Source organism: Botrytis byssoidea, assembly GCF_014898295.1.
Source record: "Botrytis byssoidea strain MUCL 94 chromosome Unknown BBYS_012, whole genome shotgun sequence".
Classification (NCBI taxonomy): domain Eukaryota; kingdom Fungi; phylum Ascomycota; class Leotiomycetes; order Helotiales; family Sclerotiniaceae; genus Botrytis; species Botrytis byssoidea.
In genome coordinates this window covers 604,908-617,931 of record NW_024065853.1, presented here as the reverse complement: position 1 = coordinate 617,931, position 13,024 = coordinate 604,908, and the positions used below count along the sequence as shown (strand labels likewise).

Below are 13,024 nucleotides of genomic sequence, written 5' to 3'. Positions count from 1 at the left end.
TATGGTAGAAAGTCTAATGGTATTGAGTATCTAGGCTCGAGCTGGGGCAAATACTGAGAAGAGGAGAAAAATCGTTGTACCCCACCCTGCCAATCTGCTATTTCTCCGAAAATCACCCGGATAGCTACTCTCATAGCCAATTTGTACTCCTTCCATAACGTCAGACCAAATAGCAATTCTAGACCACATATCCCCCAACGTCTTGTAAACTCCTTTCTTTATAGAACCCCATTTTAGAAATCCCATTACGTTCAATTCTCGAGGCTCTCAGCCGAATAGGCAATGCTGTTATCGGCCTCAGTGGATGCAAATGTCAAATTAGTAAACACTTAAAAGCTGCCCAGCAGCCGGATGATAGCCGTCTTACCTGTAGCTTCCTCGTATTCCTCGTTGTGCGCATTCTGGTCAACTCCATTTGCGTCCTCCTCGCGAGACCTTTTTGAAAGTATGCTCTGCGGTGGTCTCTCCCATCGAAAGCAATATTGCCCAAGTTCCATTGCAATGCGTCTTAATCGTACTCCTGTTCTGTACATCGGCTCTCCATCCATCGTTTCCCCAAACTGCCAAGGAACATCATAGTCAGACACAAAAAGTGGCTCCGGCCATGTAGGTCGGTTGGGCGCTTTGAGATATTGTTCCATGATGCCTCCAGATTGTCGTTTCTGTACCCATTTATCCAGAAACTCGCGGAAGACAGAGACATCGGCATCCAATTCACGATTGCAGACCCATTCTGGGATATTCTGAACCATGTCCATATGTCGTTCCCAATGGGGTATCCCAGTGAAGTGTGAGTCATTTGTTATAAGCTCATGTACAGCATACACGACACCGCTAACGTCATCGCGATTGTCCATTAACCATACATTTCCACATGCGGCCCTATCAAAGTCGAATAAAAGAAGCTTTTGTGTGTCGGAATCGATCATTAAATTCCGTGGTGCAATATCTTGATGCATGATTCCCAGGTTTAGGTTCAGGAAATCGACAACCTGAGTAAGTTGTTGTAACCACTCAAATCGAAAAGGTATCTTTGGGTTGTTGAGACTACCACCTGGGACGTATTTCGTTGTGAATCCGATCACACGAGATTCCACGTCTTCGAGAACGACGCTGTCAAATGGTACTATATTGGGATGCGGTGGTAGACTTTTGAGAAGGTTAATCTCGTTCCAAGCCATTCGTACTCTTAGTGGTTTTTCCAAAACATTGAACTTGAAGGCAACCATTCGGGTATTCTGATTCTCGTCTTTGTATGATGAAAGGTCGACAAATGGTGCAAGTCGATCGAGCTCTTGCAGCTGGGAATGCTTGATTGTGCGACATCCAGCTAGCGATTCAATAGTTGAATATGGAGGATAAGCAATGAAGACTGTCTCATCTTCTTCTGGGTCGGTTGAGATCCCACAGATTAACCCATCATTATCAACCTCAACTGCGCGAACGTCCGGAGATATATAATCGGCAAATTGCGCCAGAATAGCGACCTCTTTATCCTCATCAATCGAAAATACCTTCGGTGTGCCTTTTGTTTCTATCATGCGCAATTGGTCCCAATCCCAGACATTGCAGTAAGCATTTATACCATCGCCAAGGTGATTCTGGCCCTCAGACCAAAATCTATCTTCAAGTGGGCTCATGTTGAAAATTGACCTCAGAGTTATTGATAAGTAATAGAAGATGAATGGAAAAGATATACAAGTAGAGAAAACTTGTCGATTTTGTACGGCGTTTAGGCACTCTTATAGGATTAGGTAATCTAAATGCGCTCGAAAATCAATTCACTCGTGACTTGCACATGACCGGCACGGATTGGTTCGAGGACTGGATCAACGATTTCTCCTCACGGCAACATCCACCTGGTATACCAATAAAAAAGAATTAGGCAGTCCTATTCACAAACTAAAAGCGAGTCGAACCTCATCTTGTCAAAGAACGGGGTCTAAACCTATCGATATTATAGGCTGAAAGGTGAATAATTCAAGGTAAGTCGAATGGTATGGGGAGATTGTGAATATCAACGTGGAGTTAATGGCGTCTTTAATCTTGTTATCATTGGTAGGGTATCAATCATCTACTTCATCCACTCCATCTTCTTTCGAAGGTAAGCGCAAGATGATTCACAAGATGCTACACATTCAGCGACGAGACTATGCAGATAGAAGGCAAAATGTGAATACGTATTGGAAAATTTGGCTATTATCATCATAAGTATCGCAAGAATGGCAGGAATTTCCTAGATCAACTCCCATACCATCAACCCAAAGCTTTCAAAACTATTACACACCTATCAATCGCAGCAATGGCAGCAGTACAACAACCTATTTAGCCTGATCAAATAGAATGGATGTCGGCAACCACCGCGTCAACAGCGCTAGCAATCCCCACAACTGTTTTTGCGGTTGGTACGTTTACTATTCTAGCGTATGTGGTCATGCCTACTCAGTGGTTCCAATACATTGCGGTGGCCGATCTACGCCATCCGGAAGAAGTGGCTTCTGCAAAAGTCCGGCCCCGAAGAATATCATCCAGGCTCCGCGGATCAATGCGCGGTGTTGTTTTTGCTAACTCTGGTTGGTGGAGAGGGGAAGGAAGAAACGAAGGAGAGAACGTTAGATTAATGGGGAGGAAGACACATGAGAAGAACTACACCTGAGACTTTTCAATTGTTGCCCTAGGTATCTAGGACACAAACGACTTGGGTGTGCTCTATCCCATCTACTTGGAGCTTAATCATCTCAGATGATTAGCTGGCAAGGAACTCATTATTAGGTTCTAGATAATACATTACAATTTCCAAACATGCGTTCCACTATGTGACTTGGGCTTGTATACTCCAGGTGCTTTTTGGAAAATGAAGTGATAGATTTGATGGGTTGATGTCACTGTGAATGGGTTGAAATTTCTTTCACCAAACACTACGAGATAAGTATTGGATCAATCAACAGAGACTTGCAGTGAAGAAGTTAGGATGGGGGGGTAATGGGGAAGCGTCTTCCACAATGTCGTATTTGATAGTTCAAATGCATACTGGTCATTGAATGTGATGTCTTAAGGACTTCTTGGGATATCCGATCTGGATAAGTTATCTAATACCATATCGATTGTGACGGTCAGTACTGCAAAAGCGATTTCAAGTACACAAGCTTTTCAAACCCTACCAAAAACCCCAACGCCTGCCAGAGACCCATAGAAAATATTCCAACGGAGAAGTACAGAAGAGAATAACAAATCAAGCTGTCAGAGCTACTCGCCATATCAGGGTAACTATCCGTCATGTCAAGGTAGCATAAGAACAAAACTGCATCCCTAAGAACACCACATGAATGGCGCTCCTTTTCATTGATCTTCGCGCGTCTGTAAGCCTATTCTCAAATCTCTTATATCAGTATACGTATTGAAAAACAACTGAAACGGCAGAAGATGAGAGATGAGTCACTAACCTCCGCATAATCCGCATCCTCAGAAAGCTCTCTAACCCTTTTAAACATCAATCTCCCATTCGCGCGTTCCTCATTACTGAAGTTCTTTACGAAATCCTCTCGAGTTTGCGCAACTATTGCATCGGCCGCCTCTTGTAATTTCTTGGCATCTTCTAAGTCTAATCCATCAAACTCTCCCATGGAACTGAGTTTCTGATAATCGTGTGACAAGGGTAGGGCATAGAGATGTGGGTTTGGACTTTTGGTATTACGACGCATTTGAGCGAAGAGCTCTTGTTCCCAGAATCTGAAATGGTTTCTGTGTGGACGTTGGGTCCTGGTGAGGGTGCACTTTTTGGACATTTTTGAGTGTAGGTGATGGATGTGAGAGGGTAGACCAAGTGAGTATATTCAGAACCGATGGAGAAGTTCGTTTGGTTGATAAATAGATGGAAGATATCAATCATACTATCTAGGTAGAACTATCTAGGTAGAAAAGCAAACGCTTTTCAGCGTCTGCCTATCGGACTATGCAGTCGCTTTCCCCTCGTCCATACGACTTTCACCCAACATCCATGTACCGGAATCATGCATATTTTCTAAGAGCTCTCCGATTATTCAGTTCTGCCTAGAAGATTTGCTTCAATTCTCGATGAATGGAAAGAAAAATAAAGAATCACAATTAAGCACGCCGCTCTTTTTTTTCAACCAACTCTCACCATCTAGCAAAAGGGGGGGGGACAATAGATTGCGAAAAGGTATCTTCGGTACTCTGATACGAAACTACCGCATATATACCCGTTTGACGAGCAACTGTTCTACGAAAATAACATACTTAGACATATCATGGAACGATGTTGTCAATTGTAAATGATTCACTCGGATCATCTCTCTCAACGACGGAGGATCAGACTGGAAATTTCTACCCGGCCTCATATGCAGCCTAATCACAAATGTACCGTACCGACAACAAAGCAGTTGTCCGAACCGCAAGCCACCAATATGATGAAAAAAGTGCAAAACGACAAAGATTACTAAATCTCATGCTCATGAATTTAGGCAAAAACAAACAAAAACCTAATGTCCAAACCAAAGAAAAAACAAGAAACTAATCAGTTGTGCTGCTAATTGTTCAGTCACATGCTTTCGTAAAGAACTAACACAGCCACAAATAAGCAGCTGGTGCCACGACATTATTGTTTCAAAGAAACGTGGAGAAATCAAGTCTTGAAAGTTTCTTATCGGTCCTGTCGGTCCTGTCGGTTCTATCGGTCCCATCTTATCTTACCAACTTCACGGGTTTTCATATCCATTTCGTCGTGATTCATAGAGTGCATATGTATCTATGGAGTACGTCTTCCCTCCCGTAATGTAAATCATTGGACTCTACATATGTTACTGCACTCCTCTCTCCTGCATGAATTCCTTCTTTTCCACGCTCGTCTCCATCAAAAGACCTGCGTGCAAGCGTACACCACGTACAGAAGCGAGCGGGAGACCACCGGCGCTGAATGGCTCCATAGCGGTAAGCGACAGGACGTTGAATTTCATCCTCGCATGCTTCGGAGTCCATAAAAGATTTGTATATGATTCAATAGCACAGATTAAACCTTCTCGGGAGTAAGCAGTTATTTTTTTTCTTTCCAAGGAAGAGGTGACTTGGATGCATGTAAGCCTAACAAATCTTGCTGTTGGACCAAAAGTTCGACGACACGATGCACGATGGAGATTCACATTTCCACTTTCATGCATGAAGATGCTTTGGGAAGGGATATCCTATTGGACGAGAAGGATTCTCTTCCGTATATACTGGTCCCGTTTGTCTTCTTAGTAAAGGATAATTTCAATTTGGTGATTTTTGAATCCAATGATTTCGAAGTGATTTTAGATATTAGTGGAGGAGGTAAAGATGATGATCCAATGAAGGGGTAAGTTCCAGACCTAGAAAGAAGAAGCTCTCGCCTTATTGATCGATAGGAGATTCTCATCTCCATAAGTATTTTTACTATTTATGAACCAAGAATCCAGGATGCCATTACCATCACGATTCATTCACCCCCAAAGAGAATCCACAACATTTCTCAAGGAAAGACTAAAACTCCCCCTTGCAAAATAACTATCACTCCACATAAATTATGTGAAATCGGTTTGATTCTCCGATATGTCCCCTCCAAACCTTCCAAAAGGCTGCTTGAAATCCGATCATCCCATCTACCATCGTGGACTTGTATCCTTCTATACATATAACTAATACATATACCTACAAACCCAGGTATACCTACATGCTTAAATGAAGTCGTGACCCAGTTCTCCACAGGTAGTCATCTCCATCCTAACATCATTCACAAACCCATCCATACAAATAATCCTCTCAAATCCCTCACTCTTTGCTGTCCCACGAATTCCTCAGTTGATCTGCAATACTTACCTCCTTTTTCTTTCTTTGCACCTACCTACCTGCTTGACGGAACGGAACTCTCTCACGTCCTACATTTCTCGTTCCCAAAAAATTCCCACTTAAATTTCCCCCGCCATCAGCTCTTCACCGCACTTTTTGGGCGGTAAAGAAGTAGCTTTGCTTGCTTGCTTGCTCGTCCAGGGAATCTACTTCTTATTCTTTTCACAAGCCAAAAATTTCATTCACTTCTTTTCCAAATCTTCTTTACGATACCACATTCCGAAAAATAAGAAGCCGGTCTTCTCTTTTTCTCTCAAAAAATATACCCATATCATACGTTCAAAAATGGCTCCTCCTATCACAGAAACCGTTACCATTATCAATAAATCGGGGAAAGTAGTCAGCACTGTAAGTATCTCTACCATTTTCCCGAGGTTTTCCCTGGGATTCCCCTCATCCGATGTTACACACATACAAAATCATACGGTGACTAACCAGCACATTTGTTTGGGAAAAATAGGGAAAACAACTCGTAAACATTTTCAAAGATGCTAAAGCCGCATATCAAGAAAAGAAAGCACAATTGAGAGAAGAACATTATCTTCGGGAAGAAGCACGATCATATCGGGCACAGAGACGTCTCAACGAAGCTCGATATGAGATTGAAGAGGCACGAGGAGGGGGAGGAGATGATGCACAATCGATAGCTTCGAGAAGATCTCATAGATCTCATCGTTCACATCGTTCTCATTCCTCTCGTCAGGAACCAAGAGATTCGTCTCGTCCTCCTCTTACCATCAATAACTATGAGGAATTCCCAGATACGCAAAGTTTGGCCAGTGGCCGCTCCCATCGCTCTCATCGTTCCCACACGAGAACTCGCCAGGAATTCAATTTCGATGATTTGGACGAGGAAGAAGATATGCAAAGTCTAGCAAGCAAACGTTCGCATCGATCTCATCGATCGAAACGAAGTCGTTCAGTTCATGGTTCTAAAGCTCCTACTCAATATGAGCCTACGGAAACTCATTACGAAGATCCCGAAGAGGGGTTTTATGATGACCCCCCTCTAGCCATGTATCGCCAACCATTTGCCGAAACGGAATTGAGTCTCGCGAGGAGACATACAGAGATGGAAGCTGCTCCTCCCATGCCAGGGCATCTCGTAAGAAGAGAAACAGCTCCTGCGGCGTATACCAGCGGACAATTAGTCCCACGTGCAACTTCCGTGCCTGATCTTCATGATGACTCAATCGATATGGATTTGGCGTATGGAGATGCCCATCATTTTGAATCCGATCCCGAACCAGAATACGAAGAGCCAATCGCCCCACAACAACTCCCAGCAGAACTCGACGAAACAATGAGTAAACTCGATACTCTCCTCATCGAAGCCCAATGTCTTCACCACACCGCCACAGCCATCATGTCAAATCTCCAAGCCAACCCCGAAGCCATGGCCGCCGTAGCTCTCACCCTTGCCGAGCTTTCCTCCCTCCTCACTAAAATGTCACCTTCCATTCTGCCCATGCTCAAAGCCAGCTCTCCCGCCATCTTCGCCCTCCTCGCATCTCCTCAATTTCTCATCGCTGGAGGTGTCGCTCTAGGCGTCACAGTCGTCATGTTCAACGGTTTCAAAATCATCAAGAAACTACAAGCCACTCCCGAAAAGACACTAGAAGCTCCCATGGCCATGCAAGCCCTCCCCGCTACCCCCAACTATCCTGACACACCTGGATTCATGGAACCCAAAGACATGAACCATGAATACGAAGAAGCGATGCCCTACGAAGCTTACGAGGAAGAACTAAGCAGCATCGATATCTGGCGTCGTGGTATCGCCGACGCAGAGATAGAAAGTGTAGACACAAGTGTAGATGGTGAATACATTACCCCCACCGCAGCACGACATAAGGAAAGTCGCCACGCAGAGCGAATCCGTCAACGTGCCGCTGAAGAACGGATTGATGAGAGTGAAGAAGAAGAAGAAGAAGAAAAGAGAAGTATCATGAGTCGCTTGACCAGTAAATCTCGTCGTTCCAAAACTCTTCCTATTAGAGGTAGTCCTTCAGAATACGAACCTTCCGTCAAGTCTAAAGATGACGATATTGAATCCATCCGTACTTCTCGCACGAGTAAGACTTCGAAATCTACAAAGACCTCGAAGAGTCACAGATCCAGTCGCTCAAAGAAAGATGATGATGAGCGCACGGAACGTATAGAGAAAGAAGAGAAAGAACCCAAGGAGAAGAAGAAGAAGACGCCTTTGAGTATTTTCAGAAGCAAGACGGAGAAAAGCACGAGTTTCAAGGGAAAGGAAAAGGAGAGCAAGAAAATGGGTCATCATCCGCTTTTACTTGAGCTTTGAGGTTTCGGCTCACGCTTGAGTTTGTTTACGACTTGATCCAAGTTTTCCTGTTCTGAGGACATTTCCTTCGATGCATAGCTCATCCCACCTACACACCTGAAATCGAACACACTCAACAATCCTTACAAATTGAACCTCACTTCTTTCTTTCCTCTTCATTTCCTTTTCTTCTTTTAGCGGGTTCTCAACCAATTGGTCGGTCGGTCGGTTATTTGTTATGGTTCGGTAGCTTTTGACGAGTATTTCAACTCAACTCAACTCAGCATTCCCTTACTTTTCTTGTTTCCACTCCACAATATCCCATTCTCCGGGAATTTTCGAATCGAGAGAGGAGTTTTTTATTCATGATTTCACGGATTTATGGACGGATGGGCATTTCAATATGGAACAATGATGAAAAAAAAGGCAGATGGGGATGGAAATGGAAATGGGAATGTATTTATGTGCATACGAATGAATATATCACGAATCCCAAATTGGAAAGACGATTGAAGGGGTCTTATGTAACGAATGAGTGGCATGGGATTTATATAAATGAAAATATATATACGAAACACTTGGGAATGAAAGAATGAAAGCAAAGAAAAATAATTGCTGCGTATTGATATAGTGTTTGTGGTTGATTTATATATACTTTTCTTTATAGTATATATGTCTCTCTTCCCTCTCTTCTCACTCTGCCCTCCTTTTCTATCCTCTCTCTATTTTTCTCCTTTCTCCTTATTCCTATCCCTCTCCCTTTCTACCCCTCTTCATCGTTTTCTCCTTCCTTCTCTTCCCCCCGTTCCCCCCCTTCCTTCCCTCGCACAACCACCTAACAAGCTAATATCCCAAAACCCTCCTCTTCACCCATCACCTCCACCCCAACATCCCAATCCAACACAAACACAAACACAAACACACCCCCTATTTTCCATTTTCCATCCTAATTTTTCATTTCATCCAACCAAGTCAACCAAGCCAACACAAACCCCAACAACTAAATCCACACAAATAAATACACACATCTCATCCTCATCTCTCAAACAAGACTTCTCTTCCTGGAAAATTAACCTATTTCCTCTCTTTCCCCTCTTCTTTCCTTATACAGCTCTCTTACTACACTCTCGCTACCCCCTTCCTCTCACCCCCTTCCCAACCTCCAACCCCTCAACCCCATTTTACTATAAAAAATTTCAATCCCTCAATTCCCAAAACACACAAACCCAATTCTCAACTCTCAAAATCCGAAAAGTATTATTCAAACATACATACATACTCACCCCTTCAACCACCTACTCACCCCTCCATCACCTATTCAACCCATCCATCTAACCCACCATTCAATTTATATTTACATCTACATCTACACATCTATATCAATATTCAAAGTCATTCGAATCACTCTCACTCTCTTATGAACACATACTCTTACTAAAACATATATACTTATATTCCCTTCCCCTTCCCCTTCCCCTTCCCCTTTTTCTCGCTTCTCGCTACTTACTTCCCCTTCCCCTTCCTCATTCTCTTTTCTCAGAATCAAATTCAAGATCAAATTCAAATTCAAATTACTTTCGAAATCGGTTTTGAAATCCACACAACGAGAAATCACATATTACAAAGTATATATATAAATACACAAATCCACAATCCCACAATCCCACAAATTCCACATACAAACAAGCACAAGAAGAAATCCTTATTGTCAGAGTTTATTCATTTGTATTGATTATTTTTCATCCACTCACTTCCTTCATATCATCTCGTCTCATCTCAACTCACCCCATCCTAAGATCAAGATCCAGATATACCATCTCATCTCACCACCTCATCCAACAACCCCTCATATAAATCAACCACCTAATACCTAGATAGATACTCAATCTCACATCTAGATCTTTCGATTTCATCTCGCCAGCTAACTATCCTCTCATATGACTTTATTTCATTTCATTCCATTCCATATCCTATCCTACTCATGACCACTATCATGAACCATATACATCCATCCAACCATCTGCTCCAAAATCAATCCAAATCAGCCAACCAATATATATATCCAACTCCGCATCCAAACCAATCCTCCAACTCCTCCACACAACAAAATTCCAACCCCAACCTAACTACCGGAAAATGCAAAATATCGTTATACGTTCAAAACCATTCAAATCTAATCCAGCTCAGCCGGCTCCATTATTACCCTCCCCTTTCATTCCCATCGACGGATATTTAATCTGTTCGCCTAGGTGAATTGGTCCTCCAATACGTCTTGATCAATTGCCATGACCAAAACCTAATATTCAAGGTAAAAAATCATATACCCCCCACTACACTTCCCCACCAAATCATACTCGTTCTTATTCAACCTTGGGCATCGTGATCTGGTGTGATGCTCCTTATAGAGCTTATCGCCTTGGTATGAACGTTCTGCTGATTGCGCATACATCTATCGATGCCGCGAGTTATCGTATACATTCGCCCCCTCGATAATTCTCGGGCCCAGCGATTCCTCGATAATCACTTTCGAATCCAAGGCCTCTTGCTTCCAAATCACTACCAAAAATCTCCTCATTACGAATTCAAAGCTTCATTCATACCTTCATCCTGTCATTCGATAACCATCTTTCTGAAACCTCCTACCATCGTCCAGCCTAATGCCCTCAAAGCACTTGGATCTTTCGCTCGAATAATTGTGCAGGCGGGTAACATTGGATTCGTCGGATCCACATGTGATGCATCTTTTGCTGCTTGTTCAATTGCATCCATTTCCTCTTTACACTCTTGTTCATTCAATGGGCATACAGTAATTGGTTGACGATGAGTAATATCTCGAGCACCGGAGAGGTGAACCTGCAAATTGTAATAGTTAGTTTAGACAATTTGCATGAGGAATTCGAGATAATTGGACTAGTCAAATATGTGAATGAGAGAAGAAAACATGTATATACCTTGATAACGAGAAAAAACTCAATCTTGTACAAGGTTCCCGTAGTCGTAAACGAATTGACAAAATGCATTGGAAATGCAGCTTTTCCTCTCCTGATGATTCCCTCCGAATCTCTCAAATCCTTCGATGGATATATAAGCCCTAGAGTTGTGAAGTACCCAGCCTCTGGCAACTTTGCTCCCACCGTCGCCGTCTGCTTAGCTATGCGATTGATTTTCTTCGTTGGTTCATCTCCTTCTGGATTATATGTGATTTCCTCTTCTATGCCAATTGTAATCTTTTGTATGACGACTTTTGTAGCTTTCTTCATGTAAAGGGAGTTTGGAAATAGATGGATATAGACGCTAACTGGATCCGAAGGGCCAAATGACCATCGAGGTATTGTAATTCTCATAGTAACCAGATGATCCGTATTCTTCTCTGCAGATTCTGGTCGATTATACATGCCAAAAGTTGAAAGAGTATCATATCTCTGCATCGGGACTGGAAACGCGAATTTCTTTTGATCTTGCCCTTGTTGAACCGTAACCACCAACTCATAATAAGTTTCCGCCGTGCGACTTGGCAATTGTAAACTCGCCGGTGGGATCCTTCGATTCGATTCCTCTCCCCCCCTTCCAAATGGTATGAATAGTACGAAAGGTAGATCCATCAGAACCACGCTTTCGCTCTCCTTTCCAGCCGTACATCGAAACAATAATAGCTCCTTCCCAACCACATCTGTCGTTTCTCTTCGAGGTGTCCCCAAATGTTTCTTAGCTATCGATTCGGCAGAAGGATGAACCGTTTCTCTTCGCTGTAGACATATTCGTACCAACGATATCGCTATCGGCGCAGAAATTCCAGTGAGGGGTCGAATCTCTACTTTACCCTCTATCCTAGGCTAGAAATCCCCGAATTAATACCATACCCTCCAAGAAATCACAATTGCAAAACCAAACTCTCAAGCAAAGAAAAAGAGATCACCTACAAGCGTCGCAGAAATACCCGGATAACCAACCAGAAAATTACTGTTTGGTGGTCCGGAGACACGGACAAAGGCAGACATATCGTGCACACCCAAAGATCACTGGCGCCACCGCGCAGGTTTGCGCCAAATGGAAAACAATGTTGTTGAGCAGTGTGGGTTGTGTTGAAAGCTCGAGTCTCATATGTAGGTATGATATGTATGTATGTATGCGGTAAGTTTGTTTGCGCGAATTGTGGGGTTGCGTGTCGGTGATATAGCTTTCGTCGTCACCATATAAGCAAGGCTCAGCTCTTGTTTTTGTTTGGTTATTTTCTTCGTAGGTAAGATTAAGATTACTCAGTATGTGAAAATTGATTGTGAAGATCGATTCGTATGTATGAAATAGAGGAAGAGAGTCTCGGGATCCCCTCAGTTTGTTGGTGGAAAGTAGAACTGTTTATGTAATTTATATTTCTTTGAATGGAAGTTGGGAGAAATATCCAGAGATACCTGGTAGATTTGAGAGATTGATTGTGTTGTGTGACGAGAAAGTTTCCTTTGATGAATGATGAAATGAATGAGTGAGTGGGTGAAGGGAGAAATGGTGTGAGAATAAGATCGATGATAAGTTTTGAAAGGAATACTAGGTAGTTGGGTGTTTTGTTTTGTTAATTAAAATTGAGATGCAGTTATTAGAATTGCAAGCGGTTATTCTTTCATGGATAGATGTGGATGTAATTGAGATTGTCATATGTTATGGAGGAAGGATAGCTGGGGAGATGGGGAGATGGGTAGATGGGTAGATGGTAGATGGTAGATGGGTAGCTGGGTAGCTGGGTAGCTGGGTAGCTGGGTAGCTGGGTAGCTGGGTAGCTGGCGAGATGAGTAGGTAGCTGAACAATTGAACAGTAGCTGGATTGACTTTGATGTATATTGTAAGGGTTAACTTGGATAGAGA

The 13,024-nt window shown here is 42.8% G+C and overlaps 4 protein-coding genes across 4 annotated transcripts; 1 reads left to right on the top strand and 3 right to left on the bottom strand.

Moving 5' to 3' along the window:
* Window positions 1-178: 178 nt before the first annotated feature.
* On the bottom strand, window positions 179-1,640 carry EAE97_006595 (uncharacterized protein; the record flags this gene model as incomplete). Its single annotated transcript, XM_038877108.1, has 2 exons — window positions 179-285; window positions 368-1,640. The coding sequence occupies 2 exons, from the start codon at window positions 1,638-1,640 to the stop codon at window positions 179-181; spliced, it is 1,380 nt and encodes a 459-aa protein (XP_038732040.1).
* Window positions 1,641-3,113: 1,473 nt separating this feature from the next.
* Window positions 3,114-3,785, bottom strand: EAE97_006594 (uncharacterized protein; the record flags this gene model as incomplete). Its single annotated transcript, XM_038877107.1, has 2 exons — window positions 3,114-3,365; window positions 3,444-3,785. 2 exons carry the CDS (start codon window positions 3,783-3,785, stop codon window positions 3,114-3,116), a joined length of 594 nt encoding a protein of 197 aa, XP_038732039.1.
* Window positions 3,786-6,165: 2,380 nt separating this feature from the next.
* EAE97_006593 (uncharacterized protein) lies at window positions 6,166-8,188 on the top strand (the record flags this gene model as incomplete). The annotated part of the gene is made up of 2 exons (XM_038877106.1): window positions 6,166-6,228; window positions 6,341-8,188. The coding sequence occupies 2 exons, from the start codon at window positions 6,166-6,168 to the stop codon at window positions 8,186-8,188; spliced, it is 1,911 nt and encodes a 636-aa protein (XP_038732038.1).
* Window positions 8,189-10,777: 2,589 nt separating this feature from the next.
* On the bottom strand, window positions 10,778-12,165 carry EAE97_006592 (uncharacterized protein; the record flags this gene model as incomplete). The annotated part of the gene is made up of 3 exons (XM_038877105.1): window positions 10,778-11,020; window positions 11,119-12,000; window positions 12,088-12,165. The coding sequence occupies 3 exons, from the start codon at window positions 12,163-12,165 to the stop codon at window positions 10,778-10,780; spliced, it is 1,203 nt and encodes a 400-aa protein (XP_038732037.1).
* Window positions 12,166-13,024: the final 859 nt, after the last annotated feature.